Below are 20623 nucleotides of genomic sequence, written 5' to 3'. Positions count from 1 at the left end.
AATTTTTAATTTCTATCACTTAAAATAATGTTGTACCATGAAGCTGATGTTTATTGATTGATTTGTTAGGGGCAGTATAACGTGCTTTGCTAGCTTAACTATGTATTCTGTCTTTTCTAGCTTACAACATTGAAAACGAGACTCGTTTTTGAAATTAAATCACATTATTTGGAGTCCATGTTAAGTATTATCTACATCAGGTCTGGCATTACTGTAAAAAGTTAAATTTCTGACCAACTTTAAGAACAGTTTTCCTCTTGAACCCATCAAAATATACCTACCGTTACACTTCAAAACCACTCGAGAAGCAGATTCGACAAAATTTACATTTCAAGAAAAATGTGTTTACTGACCTATGAATATTCAACCCCACGCTCCTTAAGAATACCACGCTATCTTGTCTTAATATTTTTAAGACGAGTTTTAAAAAATATTTTAAAACTTACCGTAAAACCGAATCAGCTATCTGTTCACAAAAAAACTGGTCAACAAGACGTCACCTTACGTCACGTCCGGCTACGTGCCCCTCTGTTCAGGCGGGCTTGTTGAAAACATAACAGGTCTTCCATTCCGTTAGCTGTGTTATAAAAAGTGCAATTAATTTGATATTTATACGCGTGGTTTATCTTAGGTGGATATATTTATTCAGTGGCTTAACGAACAAATGTTAGCATTCAGATCAATGTCCATTAAGCTAGGTCAGCAAACACAAGCTTTGTTGTTGGTGTTGACATAACAGCTAGCTGTTGAGGTTCGCTAACTGAATAAAAGGCGTTTTAAACTCTTAACTTCTACAAGCAATGGACCGACCAGCAAGGTTTGTAAACAGCTTTTGTGACCCTTGTTTATTGTTGCTGATAATGTGAATTTCTGTGATGCTAACATGTTGTTTACTTACAGGAAGAGCAAGGTTGTGAATTACTGTGAAGCCCAGGACTTTGACGATGGTGAGAAGCTTTGACTATCTGTCCTACTTAAAGAGCTGTCCTTGACACCTTTAAAACAAGCTGCTGATTCTGAAAACAGTTTGATTAAAATATTAAGATATCTACATTAAGAAGAAAATCAAACTGATTGTCTGATTGATATCTTCTGCTGATACAGGCTGATACTGACAGCATCTATAAACTAAAATAGGCAGATACTGACAGCCAATATTAACTTTTACTAACAGCTAATATAGGCTGATATTTATAGACCATAAACCAAAATAGCAGAGTACTAACAGCCTATATTAACTTTTATTTACAGTTAAAATAGGCTGATATTTAAAGCCGATACTAATATTTACACCCGATATAGACTTTTTCATTGCTGTTTAAATCAAAATAGGCTGATACTGACTGCCAGTGTTAATAATATAGCAGATATTACATGAAAGTTACACCTGATGTAGGCTGATATATAGACATATACATGCTGATACTTACAGCTGATATAAGCCTTTATCATGTGTAAATAACAGTTAATATTTAAAGCTGATATAGATAGACCAAAATAGGCCGATACTCATAGCTAATACAGCCTGAAATTTACTTCTGATATTGGCTGATATTCACAGCTGATATAGACCACATAAGTGGATAATAACAGTCAATATTATATTTACAGATGGTTTAGGCCGATATTCACAGCCGATTTAAGCCAAAACAGTTGAGTACTTGCAGTCAATTTTAACGTAGATTTTAGCTGATATAGGCTGATATTTTCAGCTGATTTAAGCTAAGATATTTACAGCATATTTTGACTGAAACTTACACCTGATATATAGACCGAAATATGCTGATATTCACAGGTGATATTAATTGATATTTAGGCCTATATTTGAAGATGATATTCACAGCTGATATAAACCAAAATAAGCTGACACTTGAAATTGATATTAACATATACAGTCCCCTCCAAAAGTATTGGAATGGTAAGCTTAATTCCTTTATTTTAGCTGTAGACTGAAAAAATTTGGGTTTGACACAAAAAGATGGATATTAATGAGACAAGAGGTCAACATTTCAGCTTTCATTTCCAGGTGTTTACATCTGGATCGGATACAAAGTTTAGGAGATAACTTTATTTGTACATTTTTAGGTGACCAAAAGTATTGGAACAGATAGACTTTAAGCAGATTAGAGTGAATAAGACTTAATATTTACTTGGAAATCCTTTTCTTGCAATACCTGCATCAAGTTTGTGATCCACTGACATCACCAAACCTTTGCATTCTTCTTTTTTTCCACACTTTTCCAGCCTTTCACCACAGCCTCTTTCAGTTGTTGTTTGTTTTGGGGGGTTTCTTCCTTCAGTCTCCTCTTTAACAGGTTAAATGCATGCTCTATAGGGTTTAAGTCTGGAGACTGACTTGACCAATCTAACCTTCCACTTCTTGCCTCTGATGAACTCCTTTGTTGTTTTGGTAGTGTGTTTGGGTCATTATCTTGCTACATGATGAAGTATCTCCCAATCCATTTGGTTGCATCTTTCTTAAAATTGGCAGACAAAATGTTTCTGTAGACTTCTAAGTTCATTTCTGCTATCACCATGTGTTACATTATCAATGTTGATTAATGAGCCCGTCCCAGAAGAAGCCATGCAAGCCCAAGCCATGACATTACATCCTCTGTGTTTCACAGTGTGAATGTTTGAATGAGCATGCATGTTTGGGATCACAAGCAGATCCTTTCTTACTAAAAACTTTAGTCTTTCCATCACTTTGGTAAAGGTTCATCTTTGTCTCATCAGTCCAAAAAACTTTGCTCAGAAGGTTTGTGGGTGGTCTCTGTACTTTTTGGGAAATTCCAGCCTGACCTTCTTGTTGTGCTTGCTAAAGAGTGGTTTCTTCTGGTGTAGCCTCTGTACTTTTGTTCATGAAGTCTTCTGTGAACAGTAGATGGTGATACCTTCACTCCTGTCCTCTGGAGGTTATTGCTGATGTCACTAACAGTTGTTTTATGGTCTTTCTTTACAGTTCTCACAATGTTTCTGTCATCAACTGCTACTGTTTTCCTTGGTCTACCCATTCAGCATCTGTTACTTCATACACCAGTGGTTTCTTTCTTCTTCAGGACATTCCTAATGGTTGTACTGGCTATGGCCAATGTTTGTGCAAAAGCTCTGATGAATTTACCATCTTCTCTCAGCTTCACAGTTGCTTGTTTTCACCCATAGACAGCTCTCTAGTTTTCATGTTGGTTACACCTCTCAACTATAAATGCAGTCTCCAAAGGCAAAACCCAAATCTGCATTCAGCGCTATTTATCGATTGAATAATCAATGTCATTGGACACACCTGGGCAACAAAACACACCTAACAGTCATATGTTCCAATACTTTTGCTCACATGAAAAATGGGTGGGTTAAAATAAGGAGTGCTTTCTTCAAAGTGGTTCATCGGATCCAGACAAATACCTGGAAATAAAAGCTGAAATGTTGATCTCCTGTCTCATATTCATCTTTTGATGTCAACCCCAAATGTTTTTAGTTTACAGCAAAAATAGAGGAATTTGGCCCACTGTTCCAATACTTTTGTAGGGGACTGTATTTACAGCTGATATAGGCTGATTTTTACCACCAATATTGACTCATATTTGCACCTGATATAGACCTATATTTACAGCTTATATAGACCAAAACAGGATGAAATTTTCAGTCTATGTTAACTTTCATTTACTGCCTAAGTAGTCTGATATTTCCAGTTAATTAATCGGTTGTAAATATTTGCAGAAATTTTCATATCTGCGTATAACAATATCATGCTAAGAATATTGTACATCCCTAACAAAAACAGAAGTCCTTGGTACCCAACATTGTGTAATTTCTTGTTTTTAAGCACCAGAACATGCAACAAACTACTGACTTTTATAACTTCTTAAAGTAACTTCAATAGAATGGCCACTGTACATAGCATTTACTTGTGACAGGAGATGTTCTAGCTGTCTTGCCTGTTGATGTTTGTTACAACTCAGTTTCTGTCTTTATTTGTATATAGCACCAATTTATAATAACTGTTATCGCAAGACACTTTACAAAGAGGGCAGGTCAGGACAGTACTCTTTGTTATAAAGACGCAACATAAATCCACCATGAGCACAGCATTAAGCAACAGTTAGCATAGTTACAAAGATAAGGAACATGCTTGCTTTTATAAGCAGAAACCTTGAGCAGAATCAGACTCATGCTGTGTTGGGGATGGGAGGGGAGGCAGAAGGTAGAGAGACGGAGAGAAACAGATCAACAGCAGTGAATGAAGAAGATAAATTTACGGCTTCCCTGGCCATAATCTAACTAAATCTTTATTTCTTAATATGGTTACAGTAGCAGTTATTCATACACTTACACATTTTCAGGCTTTTTCCCACCATCAACACATCTTTGTGTTCCCTCTTTATGTCGTTCCAGATGAAGATTTTGCCTGTGCGAAGGCTCCACCCAGTAAAAAGGCGAGAGAAGACGTGAAGCAGGAGCACAAGAGACCATCAAGCAGGTCATCCAGTCAGGAGTCCAACAACTCTCAAAACGCTATGAGCCAGAAAAGCAGGTAGAATAAAATAAATGTGATGAGAGAACTATACACATATACATATGTCTGGGAACTATATGAAATATATTGCATTACGGAGAGGAGAAGCAAACTTTGATTTGGGTTTGTGCAAAAAAATCAAAGTGCAGATGCTTCAAATCTGCTCTTAGATAGTGAGAAATGCACCAACCTTCTGTGCTGGTATTGACTTTATTGGATGAAAATCAGCAGCTGAACAAACTGGAAACATTTTCAACTGCTACTAGAGAGTCCTGTTTGTCCAACACATTTACTGCCATCAGCAACATCATTAATTATGTTATAATGACTCTAATAAAATATGACATATGTCAATGAGTGCTACTTCTTTTCCTTAAACAAACAGATTATATGGGAGGACACTTTGTAGGTATTGGATGGGTGTGTGTGGGTTTTGGGATTAAAGCATTAGCTACACCTCAGCCTTGAAGGAAAACAGTAGTTACAGCCAGCCAAAGATAAACAATCACAATAAAATTAAAATGATTTATCATTGAGTCCTAAAGTTTAAATGCATGCATTTTTGGAGGTTTCTGAGTAAAATGAAAACTACTACTAATCATGATTCTGATTTCACAGGAGACCACTGGATGAGCGATTACATGATCGAGATCTAGAAGCAGCAATAGCTCTATCCTTGCTCAATAATACACATGAGAAACAGGACACATCTCTGATTACTAAAGGTAAACTGGGCTTAAACTGGGAAAAACCTACATGTAGTTCTCTGCTGTTAATGAGTTATCATCATACATTCATGTTTGATTTTCAAGCAGATGTCAAGGTTCAAGGGCCAGTAGATGAAAACACAGATCCATCTTCTCTTCACATTTCAAACTGCAGCGTGGATGCAGCAGTTTTGGGTAACTCCCCCTATTCCATTGCCTCATTTGCACACACTGTTCTTCAGTTTTGTAAAATAATGAGTTTTACCATTAATATTTTTTTCCTCAGGATTGGATGAAATCACACCAGAGAAAGAGTCACATGCTCCATCCAGACAAAGAAAAGCTGCCGCTGTTGAGCAGAAAAAAAAGGCAAATGATGAAGATGATGACTATGAGCCCAAAATGACACCAGGTAGCCACACAGTTATCTCTCCGTAAAGTTTGTCTTCACTGTTTGTCTTGTTACTCAAAAAAAATTAAATTTTAATAATGCCTTGCTAGATTCAGACAGTGATGAAGAATTCAGTGAGCCGTCTGAGAGTGAAGACGAGGAGTTCACAGTGAAGAAGGCGAGCAAAGCAAAAAAGAAAGAGAAAGTTACCAAGGCCAAACAGCCCCAGGCTGCTGCCAAGAAAGAAAAGCAGCCAGCGAAACCATTGAAAACCAAATCACAGGCAGCAGGTTTGTCATCACTCATGATTGAGCTTGGGGTTGTCTGGGATTTTAAACTTAGATTGTCAGTGGTAAAAATCCTAAATTACTGATACTCAGTTTTATAGTACAACTACAGACTAGAGATCCAGGCACACAATATTGACTTATTTCTTGTTGTTTGAAACAATGCAGGTAAACTTCCTGCACAAGTCAAAATCTTAGACAGCCCATCTCTTTTTTCACTTGTAGCATTTTTGGATAAAAATCTGACTAAAGATCTAAAACTTTTAAAGCTTTGTTACATTTTGATACTATTGATCCTTGAAATAACAGATTTTATCTTAAAGTATGATAACAAGAAGTATCATAGCTCTGACAACCTTACAGTGTGATCATCGTTAAGACTTTTTTCTCACAGCAGCTTCGCCACCAGTGAGGAGTCCTTCAACTGCAAAACCAGCACCCAAAAGACCCACTCCAACATCTGCGGTCTCAAAGTCAAAACCCATAATGTCTTCGAGTCCAGCAGGGGGCAGAATACCTAAGTGGAACCCACCAGGTCGAGTAACTTTGGACTATTAAGCTGTTTTCATATATGCTTGAAAATTTCATTAGCTCTGTTTATGCACACCTGTGGAAAAAATTCCTGGATATTTTACTGCAGCTCTCACACATGCATACCCAGCCTTCACACTGATATTCCACCAACAGGCTGGCAAGAAGAAGTTTGAATGAAAAATTAGTCTGTTTGCACAAGCAGCTCACCCTCAGAGTTTTAGGACATTTTCAGGACTTCTGTGTGTGGGTGAAAACAACTTTGGACAATTGAAAAATATATCACTAAAATGCTCATGGGATTTCGCTTTTTTTTTTTTTTTCCCCCCAGGTCAAATTGGTCGAAGTCCCACCTCGTCCAACGCTCCAGCAGGAAAGTCTCCAGGTCAGGGTCTGCGGCTCGGTCTGTCCCGTCTGGTCCGAGTTAAACCTCTGCATCCAAGCGTTACAAGCCACTGACTGATCATCTGAGGTTGCTCCTGACTGTGTAAGCTTAGGGCAGATTTGTTATCCTTTACCTTAATTCCTCATTTTAAAAAACTATGGTTATAAATAGTCAGAATCACTTTACATACTAAAGGATTTTCATGATACTTTTTATATGAAGCTGTGGGCCAGTGTGCTCTTTTAGTGTAATTTGGTCAAATATAGTAGGAAAAAGTCCACAACAGAGACTGTCCTTTTCACTTTTCATGAGTGCTGGTGTCTGGAGATTATTTCTTCATCAGATTTTTTTTGTTGGTTTTGTTCTTCTGAGTGTGAGTGAGTGTTTGTGGGTTTAAATCAGATTTTTCCCGCTTTGTCCCATTGTGAGTTCAGACTGTATATTATGTACATACATGAAAATAAAAATTAAAAGAAGTTTAATGTTTTTTTTTTTTTGTATTTCTAGGGTATAATGCAAACTGAAAAGTTTTTATGAGCTGATAGGACTTTTAGCAGCTCTCATGGTGCTCATAGTGGATCACTGTTGAATCTCTGTAAACAATGAAACAAATACTGGAGGATGGATCCGGTCATCTTGAAAAATATTAGCTTGAAGGGAGGAAACTGTTCGCTTTGGTTGTACTGTTTTCAAAGGATAATAATCAACTGAAAAGTCTGTCAGTTAGGGCAAATGATCACATCAAAGGAGGGAGTTTTTAGTTTTGAAATAGTTGCTAAAGAGAGAGCCTCACGCTGCAGCCAGATCCTGCAGCTGAGTTGGCTTCCTGTAACAGCTCTGAAAACTTGCCCATGCAGCTAACAGTCTCTCAGGAGATGCAGATGAAATGACACATTTAGATGGTTCAAGGATGCAGCATCCTGTTTGTGTTTTAGAAGTACAACTCCTAGCAAGGTGTCATTATACAAGCCACGTCATTTGAATGTGTCGTGTCCTGTGAGGGGTTAGAGTTTCAAGAACTCCACTATTATAAAATATACTTTCACATTTAGTGTTCCTCTCCATCCATTCAGCTTCATTCATTGATTGACATGCTGCATGGTCCTTCTCCTCTGTAGTCTCCTGGACACAGTCCATGGTTTCTAAAATAATAGACAATAATTTCTGGAGGTTTTCCTTGAGCCCATGCATTTCTGTGGGCTTCAGCCTTACTGTAACTACATGTCCAAGTGCAGACATTAGTCATAGTCAAAGCAACGGAGTAAATAAAATAGATAAATGCATGTCTGCTTAGGGCTTCCATACAGGAGTACTACTGTCTACAGGTTTTCCACTGTTATGTTTATCATTTATGTGACAAAAATAGGAAAATTCCTTGTATGTACACATCCATAGAGGATCAGTGTGTGTGTTGGGATTTGTGAGTGTGAGAGCAAAGGGTGTGGAGAGAGAGAGAGAGAGCACCTGAAATTAGGTGAGTTCCTCCTCCTCCTTGTCGGTGTAAAGTGATGGCATTCACACAAGCAGAAGGATGAGGGCAGGCTGGATCAAAGGACCTCTTCTCGTCTTTGCCGGGGGGGCTCTTTTGTTTTACCTCAGCTCTATTAAAGATGAGGTCCACACCCACTCAGAGAAGCTGCAGAGAGCCCACCATAATGACTCCATCAAGGGGCAGGGGATGCTCCAGAGGATGGAGAAGATGGAGGCCAGCATCAACCGGCTGTGTGAGTCCCTTTTGTAAGAAAATTCCAGAAGAGGGTCCGTAAATTAATTTCATGATCAAGTGAGAATTTAATCTGTGATTTGCATTTAAGTGACTGGCTGAATTTGTACATCTTTACTTTTTAAAAACCATGATCAAAATCGTGGTGTATAAGGACCAAAACATAAAGAGGATCAGTTAATGTTTGTACAAAAAAGTTTTGGTTAAAAAAGTAATTGAGATTATAAAGTTGTTTATGTAGACGAAATCAAGTTGAGTTTAAAAATTGTCACATTTTGACTAAAATAAGTCACATTTTAATATCCTAAATTCTCAGCGGTGTAAAGTCAAAGCTTTACAAGAAACAAAGCTGAGGACAGTGGTTGGATTTTTGACTTTATAGCTTCAAAAATTCTACGTTCTAGTTCACTTACATTTCCAGCTTCTAAAGTAAAAAAAATCTATTTTTTCTCTTGTAAACTAATGACTATTTAAACTTGAGAATATTTAGTTTTTTCTTGAAAAGTAATGGATCCTCTCATATTTTTTTTTCTCATCATCATAGTGTTGGATAGTTTATACATAAGGCAGCCACAAGTAGCTATCTCTTAAAAAACAGAAATGCTTTGTTTTGTGGAGGATCTGTTTGTTTAGCGATACATTACTTCTTCACTACAGAAATCTTAAAAAGAGAAGTAAAGACAACTTCTTTGTCTGTAGTGACTCTGATGGATAAAACTGAAAAGAGGGAGCCAGTGGCGGAGAGGAAAACAGAGGTGAAGATGGAGAAGAAGGTGGTGAGGAAGCTGTACCCAAACTCGCCTCTGTTCAAAAGATGGGGAGAAGAGCTGTCAGAGGAGGAGCAGAAAGAGGCCGAGGGGATGTATCAGAGTTACGGCTACAACGCCTTCCTCAGTGACCGGCTGCCCCTCGACAGACAAATCCCAGACACCCGGCCTAAAAAGTAAGTCTGATCTCCTGACAGGAAGACCAGGGAAGTCACAATTTTACTGACACTTAAAGATCTTACTTTAAACTTTCCTCAGCGGTGCAAAAAGAATAATACCTCACAGAATCAAATGAAAAACTGTTGGAAATATTTAAGTTGATTTAGGCATTTAACTTTAAGAATATATAGAACTAGTCAGTTTTTAAATAAACATAGACATTTACAGCACAACTTCTAAGTTACTGTACATTTAATACTAAAAGGTAAAGAGGAAATTTACCCTCTTTTCAATTAAGTACAACCCCACATCCAAAAAAGTTGGGACACTGTAAAATGTCAATTAAAAACAGAATGCAATGATTTGCAAATCTCATATAGCTCTATTTTATTCACAGTAGAATATAAACAGCAAATCAGATGTTGAAACGGAGACATTTTACCAGTTCATAAAAATAATTAGCTAATTTTCAATTTGATGGCAGCAACACATCTGTCAAAAGTAGGGACAGGGTAACAAAAGGCTGGAAAAGTAAGTGAAACAGCTGGTTGAACATTTTGAAACTAAATAGGTACATTTACGATGGATCAGTAACATGACTGGGTATAAAAGTGGTATTTTAGCGAGGCAGAGTCTCTCAGAAGCAAAGATGGGTAGAGGTACTCTTAACCAGTGTTTCCCAACCATTTTTCCTTGGCACCCCTCCTAGGACTGTTAAGCAGATAGAATCCTACATCAGACAAGAATGGGATAACATCCCTCCCCCAGTTTTCAGTGAAATTAGACATTAAGGAGCAAAAAGGCACTAATTGCAGACCTCAGTTGCTCCATTATTAAGGTGTTAAAGCTGACAACCTTGATTCATGCATTTGTTGATCTCTCCGTTACAACAATGACTTCTCCATAAAAACTACAACAAAAAGAAAAACTGCATTTCTTATTCCTCTTCCCAGATGTGCTGAGAAAAAGTACCCAAAGGATCTTCCTACCATCAGCGTTGTCTTAATCTACCTGAATGAGGCTCTGTCCATCATTAAAAGAGCAATCCGCAGCATCATAGACAAGACACCAGCTCGACTGCTGAAGGAAATCATACTGGTGGATGATTACAGCAGCAACGGTTAGTCAACATTTAGCTTTCAGCTTGTCAGTCTGTTGCAATTTAGATGTAATATGTGATCTGTCAAAGTGTAAATCCCAATAAAAAATGTTGTGACATAAAATGTGAATGAAAACAGAATGTAGTCATTTGGGAAAAATAAAATACCTGGACAGGTAAGTTGACTTGCTAGATGTTACACCAAAAAAGTAACAGATACCGGGTATGACACCCAGTGGGAAATAAAGTTAAAAAAACAGGTAGATTTCAGATGAGTTGAGCTGGTACCACATGGTGGAAAGGCACCAAAAGATACTAAAAGAGCGACTAAGACTATTGAATTAACTGAATAGAAAATCTTTATCTTGCAGAGGATTTGAAGGGGAAACTTGATGAATACATCGTCTCCATAAATGAAGAGCGTCCAGGTCTGGTGAAGAGAGTTCGACATTCGGCGCAGCTCGGGCTCACCCAGGCCAGACTGTCGGGGTGGAAGGTTGCTGTCGGGGACGTGGTGGCCATCTTGGATGCTCACATAGAAGTCCATGTGCAGTGGTTGGTTTAAGTATTGACATTATACACATAGACACAGCCTGCTGCTTTATATGAGTCCACCATGTTGGTAGAAACAGAAACTATTAGTTTTCAGAATAAAAAGTCCAGCATATTGGGACATCAAAAAGGCATTCCTGCAGTTGTCATAGTGATTTAACCCACTGCCACAGAGTTTGTAAATTTACAAGTTGCTGGTTGCTCTTTTTGAGATGGTGACTGATAAATCAAGTCCATAATTCTCCACATACAAAAATGTGTTATTGCCACAGCACAGAGTCAAACATGTTTGTCCAAAACCTTGGACAGATGTTTTAACCTGTAAAATACTAAATATATGATCTGTGCTACAGTTCAACCAGTTACTGTGTGAACTAGTGGCTTAAGCTGACTTGTATTTGCTTTCATAGCTGACCTGCCTCAACCGTAGTCAGCATAGCTGGTAGTGACGATAATCCTGTAACTGATTTGTTTTGTTTGTCCAGGGCAGAGCCGTTGCTAGCTCGTCTGAAGGAGGATCGCACTGTCATTCTGACGCCAGTGTTTGACAAAGTCAATTTTGATGACTTGACACTAACTCCATATAACGTTTATGCACATGGCTTTGACTGGGCTCTGTGGTGCACATATGTTTCTTTCAGTCCTGAGTGGTACACTTTGAATGACAATTCTCAACTTGGAAAGTAAGTTAAACATTTTAAGTTTCACTTCAACCAAAACAGACAAAAATGTATGAAATTTTGGCAAGTGTGTGCACTGACTCAGCCATCATAGAAGGTTTTACAATTATTGCTAATACACGTATCATATCCTGCCCTCAGGAGCCCCTCCATCATGGGGATTCTTGTGGCCGATCGCAAGTTCTTTGGAGAAATTGGGAGTCTTGATGGTGGAATGAAAATATATGGTGGGGAAAATGTGGAGCTGGGCATCCGGGTAAGAGTTTAAAGAGGAGTCCCAAATTTGCTGAGGATCTGAAGGGTTGTTCTGAATTATTGTCGTTGTTTACATGCTATCAGAGACTCTCTAAAAATGCAATTTAAATTTTTTTGAGATATCAACTTTTAAAAAAGCCATGAAACTTGGTTTCAGTTATCCTCTGACTTTACTGGTGGTGCTACCACAGGAATATTGTTGACTTCAAAAATGTCACACTGAAAATACAATATGAAATCTAGAGACATTTAAATGTTTTGTCTACAGAGTGCTAAGTAGCAAGTAGTGACATCTCTGAGGCTGTACATCAAGCCAAATACTAACATCAACATGCTAGCTTGTTCTGCCTATGTGGCTGAAAATGTTACGTCAAGAGCGCTAAATAGCTAGTAATTACATCTCTGTGAGGCTATATTAAAGGTGCAGTGTGTAAAATTGGGACTATCAACATCTAACAGTCAATTCTGGAGTGTGATGATCATTTCTCTGGTGATAACTGTGGGAACCAGTGAAGTTTAAAAATCAATACATGCTTAACTGTTATTTGGTTCCTTCTATGGTGCCATAGAAACAGGCAAAATGCAAAAATCCAAGATGGCAGCGTCCTTGGAGGGGACCCTCCCTATGTATGAATAAAAGGCTTATTCTGAGTTAATTTAAAACATAAATTTAAAAAATGTGTTATGTTTCATTTTAACCAAGCTTGTTTTACTAAATGCTACTAGGCTAAATATTACACACTGCACCTTTAAGCTTAATGCGAATGTAAACAAGCTAACTTGTTTTTCTTCCAAACTGTTCTGTTGCCTACAGACTACTGGCTAGTAACTACATCTCTGTGAGGCTAAGCAAGCTTACTGCTAATATCAAAATGCCTGCTTAATCTGTTACAAAGCTGGAAAGGTTTGTTGCCTATAGTGCTACATAGCTAGTAGCTGCATCTCTGTAAGGCTGTACATCAAGCTAACTGCTTATGTCAACATGCTAACTTGTTCTGATAATGAAGCTTAAAAGGTTTGTTGCCTACAGAGTGCTAAATATGTCATTATGCTTGTTTGTATGGCTGTTTATTGTTTGTAACTTTTTTAACTGTGCTGCTGCCTGTCTTGGCCAGGAGACTCTTGAAAAAGATTTTCATTAAATGAGGTCTGGTTGAAGAAGGGTTAAGTAGAATAAAAGATCTCTGTGAGGCTGTACATCATGCTAACTGCTAGTGCCAACACACTAACTTATTCCACGTGTGAAGCTTAAAAGGTCTGATGCCCAATTACTACTATATAGCTAGTAGCAACGTCTCTGTGTTTCAATTTCAAGCCCAATGCTAATGTCAACAAGCTAACTTGTTCTGCTCATGAAGTTGAAAAAGGTCTGTTGCCTACATAGAGCTGAATAGTAAGCAGCTACTTCTCTGTGAGGCTGTACATCAAGCTAACTGCTAATATCAATATGCAAACTTGTTCTGCTCATGCAGCTGAAAGGTCTTGTTTACAAGAATGCTGTCATTAGCAGTTAGCTTTCAGTATGCTAACCCTAAAATGTTTTGGTTTCTGAGGTTGGAATATTACATTGGAGAGGTCTCACACGAATGCAAATTCAAAACGCTTTGCAAAAAGAAAAAAACACAACAGCATTGGAGAAAAACACAAAAACAAAAGTTCACTACACAAATACAAAACCTTGCTGCAGCGCATGAATACAAACATTCAGCGTCACACATGGATACATAAACTCGGCACAGCGCGGAGGCAAACAGATTCCACAACAGCACAAAAATATGACAACTTGGCGCAGCAGATGCAAATAAAGTCAGGTCACAACGAAAGTGGGGCCATTATTAGGGACGGACCTGCTAACATGCTAACGGCTCCGTTAGCAATAAAGTTACATACAACACTGCTACTCAAAATAATTTCTGTACTCACAGTATGTAATTTTTAGTGGTTTTTTTGTGATTTTTTGATAACTGTAACCTCCTGTACAGTTTAATATGTATGTAAACAACTATCTTAATCAAATTGATCGAGTCCATTCATTTGTCTGACAGCTTATGTCATGCATATCGGACCCCAAATGTAGCTGTCCGCGCTGTCTGCCGGTTAAAATTACTTCTAAAACTTATCGATTACAAAATAAAATGTGCAAGAAGTGGGCCTGACGAATGAACAGTGTTTATTTACTTAAATTACTCTATCCAAGCATGTCTTCAGTTAGTTTGCGTTGTGGTACGTAACTCTATTGCTAACGGAGCCGTTAGCACGTTAGCAGGTCCATCCCTAATAATGGCCCCACTTCTGTTGTGACCTGACTTTTTATTTGCATCTGCTGCGCCAAGTTGTTGTATTTTTGTGCTGTTGTGGAATCTGTTTGCCTCCGCGCTGTGCCGAGTTTATGTAACCATGCACTGCGCTGGGTGTTTGTATTCATGCGCTGCAGCAAGTTTTTGTATTTGTGTTTTTCTCAAATGTCGTTGTGTTTTTTCTTTTTGCAAAGCGTTTTGAATTTGCATTCGTGTGAGACCCCTCGGCCACCGTAGAATATTGTTGACTAATACAGGGTGTTAGCAAGCTTTTCATCACTAGACTTTAGTTTTGTAAGCAGGTAACATACAGGCCCACGTGCCCAGATTGCATAAAACTAGGCTATGTAAAGCAACACAGGTGCGAAAAAGATTGAACTAGCATGGTTTTTATAAGTGCTTCTTTATTATGATATTTGATCAATTATTGAGAGCCCTTTTGATGTATTCTGAGACATTATAAGACTAGGAGGGGAATTTTGCCTTCACACATTATCATATGTGTGTAGTGTGCATGCAGCATTTGAGAACTTCTTTCACTGCCTTGGGAAATTTTAACTTTTGCCTGAAACAGTGAATGCATGAGGTCTGTGTTTCAAATGCCTTAAATAACCTGTGCTGTTTTTACAGGTGTGGCTCTGTGGTGGGAGCATAGAAGTTGTACCCTGCTCTAGAATCGCCCACATTGAGCGAAATATAAAGCCTTACTTTCCAGATTTTGATAAGATGGTAAAACGCAATGCACTGAGAGTGGCAGAGGTGTGGATGGATGAATATAAACACAATGTTAACATATTCTGGAATCTCCCCTTTGATGTAAGCAGCACCATTTGCTCATATCATGCCTACATTGTGCATCTTCTACCCTATCAAAGTAGTTTTCTTAGTTACCTCTGCATCCCATCCCACAGAATCATGGGATAGATATTGGAGATGTGTCTGAGAGGAAAAAGCTGAGGGAGAAACTGAATTGCAAGCCCTTTAAATGGTATCTGGAGAATGTTTTTCCTGCGCTGATTCCTGTGAAGGACCTGATAGCCTATGGAGTGGTGAGTAGAAGCAATATTAGATATTTCTATCAAATGTCAGAAGCCTTTTTTAGGACTTACAGTAGGGCATTATTCATAATCATGACATTTATTTTAAAGCTCTAAATGACCAACTCATAGCATATCTAAAAGAAGCATGTCAGTCTTGTTTGTCTTAGCATAATCTCTAGGATCACTTGTATTTGTCCAGGACTGTCTCTGAAAACACATTAATTGTCACAACAGGAACTCATAGCTCATAATTAGAAATAAAGCTGCTGCTTTGGGAGAGAACGCCAGGGAACATTTTGTGCTAGTAATCTCATTCGTTGAGCTTTCTCCAAGTTTCTTTGGATGAGTTGAATACAGGTACATCCAAAAAAATTGAATATCATGAAAAAGTTCAATATTTTTTGTCACTCATTTCAGAAAGTGAAACCCATATATTAGAGAGACTCATTACACATAGAGTGAAATATTTCCAGCCTATATTTTATTAAAGTTTTGATGATTATGGCTTACAGATAATGAAAACCCAAAATGTACTGTCTCAGAAAATTAGAATATTCCATTAGATCAATAAAAAAGGATATTTTAAACAGAAATGTCAGGTTTCTGAAAAATACATTATTTCTATGCACCCAATACTTGGTTGGGCCTTCTTTTGCATGAATTACTGCATCAATGCGGCGTGACATGGAGACGATCAGCCTGTGGCACTGCTCAGGTGTAATGGAAGCCCAGGTTGCTTTGATTGCGGCCTTCAGGTCATCTCTATTGCTGGGTCTGGTGTCTCTCATCTTCCTCTTGACAATACCGCATAAATTCTCTATGGGATTCAGGTCAGGCCAGTTTGCTGACCAATCAAGCACAGTAACACCATGGCCATTGAACCAGCTTTTGGTACCTTTGGCAGTGTGGGCAGGTGCCAAGTCCTACTGGAAAATGAAATCAGCATCTCCATAAAGCTTGTCAGCAGAAGGAAGCATAAAGTGCTCTAAAATTTCCTGGTAGATGGCTGTGTTGACTGTGGACTTCAGAAAACACAGTGTACCAATACCAGCAGATGTCATGGCAGCTCAAATCATCACTGACTGTGGAAAATTCACACTGGACTTCAAGCAACGTGGATTCTGTGCCTCTCCACTCTTCCTCCAGACTCTGGGACCTTGATTTCAAAATCTACTCTCATCTGAAAAGAGGACTTTGGACCACTGAGCAACAGTCCAGTTCTTGTTCTCCACAGCCCAGGTAAGACACTTCTGACGTTGTCTCTGGTTCGGGAGTGGCTTGACACGAGGAATGCGACATTTGTAACCCATGTCTAGGATTTGTCTGTGCATAGTGGCTCTTGGTGCGCTGACTCCAGCCTCAGTCCACTCCTTGTGAAGCTCCCCCAAATTCTTGAATGGATTTTGCTTGACAGTCCTCAAGGCTGTGGTTCTCCCTTATGCTGGTGCACCTTTTCCTACCACACTTTTTCCTTCCTCTCAACTTTCTATGAATATGCTTGGATACAGCACTCTGTGAACAACCAGCTTCTTTAGCAATGACCTTTTGTGGCTTACCCTCCTTGTGCAGGGTGTCAGTGACTGTCTTCTGGACATCTGTCAAGTCTGCAGTCTTCCCCATGATTGTGTAGCCTACTGACCCAGACTGAGAGACCATTTAAAGGCTCAGGAAACCTTTGCAGGGGGTCTGAGTTAGTTAGCTGATTAGGGTGTGACACCATGACTTTCCAATGTTGAACTTTTCCACAATATTCTAATTTTCTGAGACTGAATTTGGGGTTTTCATTATCTGTAAGCCATAATCATCAAATTTTCAAGAAATAAAGGCTTGAAATATATTTCACTCTATGTGTAATGAGTCTCTCTAATATATGGGTTTCACTTTCTGAAGTGAGTGGCAAAAAATATTGAACTTTTTCATTATAAACTAATTTTTTGAGATGTACCTGTAATCACAAATGGATAGCTCCTTAGAGGTTTCCATGTTCAGGGTGGACCATGGATTGAAACAGCAAGAAATGCCGATAGGCAGACTTGGTGAGAATGTGTACACTGGACAAATGGTGAGCGAGTGTTGCAGTCATCATGCATGTAGTTGGGTTAAATGCTACTTTTTAGGCCTCCAGTCAGTCAGTCAACTGTGCATACTTCTGTCCTGTCTGAACGGTTTAAGGGAATTTCTTCAAATTTTAGAATAATGTCCACCCTGACTCAAGGATGAACTGTTTTGATTTGGAAAGTCATAGATGGAGGCAATGGTTCCTTGTGGACATCCCTTGTTTTTGTAGCTGATATCTCAAGAATGCTTGAGACACTGTTTACTCTGATCCAGAGAGAAATGGTTATTTTTGGGTAGTAGGTCCAGGCCACTGGCCCTTATGGACACACTTTTTTTTAAACTTGATATCTCAAGAATGCTTTGAGGGTTTTTTGTAAACTTTGGATTAATGTCCACTCTGGCTCTAGGATAAACTGTTTAGATTTTGGAGGTCATATGACGGGGCCATTGGTTCTTCTGGGCATACCTTGTTTGTTTAAAAAAAAAAAAAAAAAAAAAAAAAAAAAAGCAATTTCCCTTTGAGGAATGTCTTTCAAACTTTAGAATAATGTCCACTCTGGCTCAAAGATGAACTGATTAAATTTAGGGATTATAGGACAAAGCCATAGGTCCTTATAGACATCCCTTGGTTTTGAACATGATGTCTCAAGAAAGCTTTAAGAGCTTTTCTTCAAACTTTGCAATAATGTCCTCTCTGACTCTAGGATGAACTGTTTAGATTTTGGAGGTCATAGGTCAGGGCCATTGATCCTTATGGGCATCCCTTTGTTATGAACATGATATCAAAGAATGTTTGAAAGGCTTTTCTTCAAACTCTGGAAATTTGTCCACCCTGACCCAAGGAGGAAGTCATTATTGTTGGTCATAGTGCATAGGTAGCCTCTGGTCCTCATGGACACCCCTTGTTTGTGGACATAATATGTCAGTGTTTTGAGGGAGTTTCTTTGAACTTGGGAGAATGTTCACTCTGACTCCTCTTTGAACTCCTCTTTGAGTTTGGAGGTTATAGGTCAGGGCCATTGATCCTTATGAGCATAGATTGTTTGTAAAAGCAATATCGCTGTGAGGAATGTCTTTCAAACTTTGAAATAATGTCCACTCTGTCTCAGAGATGAACTGATTAGATTTAGGAATCATAGGACAAGTTCATTATCTCTTCTTTTTACATAATATCCAAAATCACTTTAAGGGCTTTTATTCAAACTTTTTAATGACATTCACTGTGAATTGGGAATGGCCCCAGACTTTCTTCTTGACCTACTGATGTACTTTCAGCGTCTTGCTCTTGCAAACCTTCAGCTGCCATGCGGTAATTCTTGTATTGCCTGCAAATATTTTCTATGTTGAGACTGTGTAAATATCCACTTTCAAACAGATGTAAAAGCAAAGAATTAAGTTACTTTACATCATACATACTTCATCACATGGCTAAACATTTGTTTTGTTTGCCATATAACTGTTTGCTCCGTTTATTTAAAGAGTGACTTTCTGTTTTTCTTCTGTTGGCAGCTGAAAAATAAACTGACGCCAGATCTCTGTGTTGACCAAGGTCCAATGCCAGGAAACACACCCATACTGTACCCATGCCATAGCTTCACCCCTCAGGTTTGATGGGAGATTAAACTGCTTGTATACAGGGTCTGTTTTATTGTCATTTTACATGCAATACTGGTTTTTTTCCCTGCAGTTTTGTTACTATCAAACTGATGGACAAATCTTTATTGGTCAGTTGAAATCTCATAAGTACAGCAGCAATCGCTGTCTGGTAGATACCACCTTAGGATCTGACCCAGGACTTTACGAGTGCGAAACAGCACTGCAGGAAAATTTCAACATGCTGTGGGATTTTAAACAGGTAGGTATTGCATTTTAGGGCCTGTCTCCATAGACTGTTTTTTTATGCTGGCAGTGCCCATGATCTGTTTGAAAGTGCTTCTCACCATCATTTATTGTTTGCTTAACTCTGTAGTATCTCTAAGGTCTGTTTACAATTGCTCCAATGTGTTCACAATTTTCCTTTATTAAAAAAACATCACCAAGAAAACATGAAGACAATGTGCAGGATTCGTGTCCTGATATTTAAAAGTTAAGATTAAGCTTCAGTTTTCTCATATTTTATGCTGCAATTACATTGATGTACAAATTACCATGGTGATTAACATTTACAGTCCCTCTAAAAAGTATCACCTCTTGGATGTTTTACCCTTTTATTGATTTTATAAATCAATCATGGTCAATATAATTTGGCCTTTTTGACAAAATAAAAAAAAATCTTTAATGTAAAAGTGAAAACAGATTTCTGCAAAGTTTTGTCAATTGAATACAATTATGTAAGGTAAAATAAGTGGATAAATATTCACCCCCTAGAAAGTGACTCATCATGTGTGGTTGTTAAATAAAGACACGTGTCTGGAAGGTCCATTCACTGGCTAATCAGTATTCCTGGCTACCATTACACCATGGAGACATAAGAACACTCCAAGCAACTCAGAGAAAATATTCATGCAGTCTTTTATTTTACATTAAATATTTTTTAATTGACATTACTTTGTAGAAATCTGTTTCTCTTTGACATTAAAGAGTTTTTTTGTCATTTTTTTCTGTCAAAGAAGCCATGTAAGATTGACCATGATTGATTTATCGATTCAATAAAAGGGTAAAGCTTCGAAGGGGTAAATACTTTTTATACACTGTAGCTAAAAGGCCATTGTTTTTGGGCCTCATGTTCATCCATTACTCTCCAGCCTTTCTTGTGAACATGACCTATATTCAGAGCCCTTTGAGGGTTTTTTGGTTTTTTGTTTGTTTCAAACTTTGCACAAATGCTCAGTCTCACTCAAGGATTCAATGACTGGATTTTGGAAGTCTGTGATTAAGGTCATAAGGCCTAACAATTCTTGGACATAGTGACTATGGGACTAGGCCTCTATTGAGAGGTCCGTCCAGAGGAGTAGAAATGCAATATCAATGTGTTTGTTTTTTTTTATTCCAAGGGTGGACAAATCCAAAACAGAAAAACAAAGAGATGTATTGAAGCTGCTTTTGACTCTGATGGCTCTTACAAGCTTGTTGTTCAGCAATGTACAGGTCAGAGCTGGACTATACAACATGTAATTGAAGAAACCTGGAAGACTGGAGAACAAAAAGAAAAGATACTGTAAGTAACAAGCCAAACCATT

General features: G+C 38.2%; 2 protein-coding genes across 4 annotated transcripts; both read left to right on the top strand.

Moving 5' to 3' along the window:
• The first annotated feature begins 512 nt into the window (after positions 1-512).
• On the top strand, positions 513-7291 carry rad51ap1 (RAD51 associated protein 1). 3 transcript variants are annotated; one of them, XM_041780927.1, is made up of 9 exons: positions 513-817; positions 901-947; positions 4393-4531; positions 5132-5238; positions 5329-5415; positions 5507-5632; positions 5722-5901; positions 6293-6433; positions 6761-7291. In XM_041780927.1, exons 1-9 carry the CDS (start codon positions 801-803, stop codon positions 6886-6888), a joined length of 972 nt encoding a protein of 323 aa, XP_041636861.1. In that variant the 5' UTR covers positions 513-800; the 3' UTR covers positions 6889-7291. The 3 variants fall into 3 exon arrangements, with proteins under 3 accessions (XP_041636861.1, XP_041636862.1, XP_041636860.1); XM_041780928.1 differs by having other exon boundaries at positions 5326-5415; positions 6296-6433; XM_041780926.1 differs by having other exon boundaries at positions 5326-5415.
• Positions 7292-8345: 1054 nt separating this feature from the next.
• Positions 8346-20622, top strand: LOC121505575 (probable polypeptide N-acetylgalactosaminyltransferase 8). The gene is made up of 11 exons (XM_041781014.1): positions 8346-8538; positions 9237-9480; positions 10417-10583; positions 10934-11117; positions 11600-11797; positions 11936-12050; positions 14977-15162; positions 15258-15395; positions 18954-19049; positions 19132-19299; positions 20438-20622. The coding sequence occupies exons 1-11, from the start codon at positions 8346-8348 to the stop codon at positions 20603-20605; spliced, it is 1857 nt and encodes a 618-aa protein (XP_041636948.1). The 3' UTR covers positions 20606-20622.
• The last annotated feature ends 1 nt before the right edge of the window (position 20623 follows it).

Source organism: Cheilinus undulatus, linkage group 23, assembly GCF_018320785.1.
Source record: "Cheilinus undulatus linkage group 23, ASM1832078v1, whole genome shotgun sequence".
Taxonomy (NCBI): domain Eukaryota; kingdom Metazoa; phylum Chordata; class Actinopteri; order Labriformes; family Labridae; genus Cheilinus; species Cheilinus undulatus.
The sequence above is the reverse complement of the archived record's forward strand: the minus strand, read 5'-3'. Positions and strand labels throughout refer to the sequence as shown.

What these genes read in the sequence shown, in the direction of transcription:
- rad51ap1 (XM_041780926.1), top strand. An exon ending in AGCCCAGGACTTTGACGATG is followed by an intron (nt 948 to 4,392) that starts GTGAGAAGCTTT and finishes ATGTCGTTCCAG; the next exon opens with ATGAAGATTTTGCCTGTGCG. An exon ending in TGAGCCCAAAATGACACCAG is followed by an intron (nt 5,633 to 5,721) that starts GTAGCCACACAG and finishes ATGCCTTGCTAG; the next exon opens with ATTCAGACAGTGATGAAGAA.
- LOC121505575 (XM_041781014.1), top strand. Translation starts at nt 8,346, where the DNA reads ATGAGGGCAGGCTGGATCAAAGGACCTCTTCTCGTCTTTGCCGGGGGG. An exon ending in CCAGACACCCGGCCTAAAAA is followed by an intron (nt 9,481 to 10,416) that starts GTAAGTCTGATC and finishes TCCTCTTCCCAG; the next exon opens with ATGTGCTGAGAAAAAGTACC. An exon ending in ACCTGATAGCCTATGGAGTG is followed by an intron (nt 15,396 to 18,953) that starts GTGAGTAGAAGC and finishes TTCTGTTGGCAG; the next exon opens with CTGAAAAATAAACTGACGCC.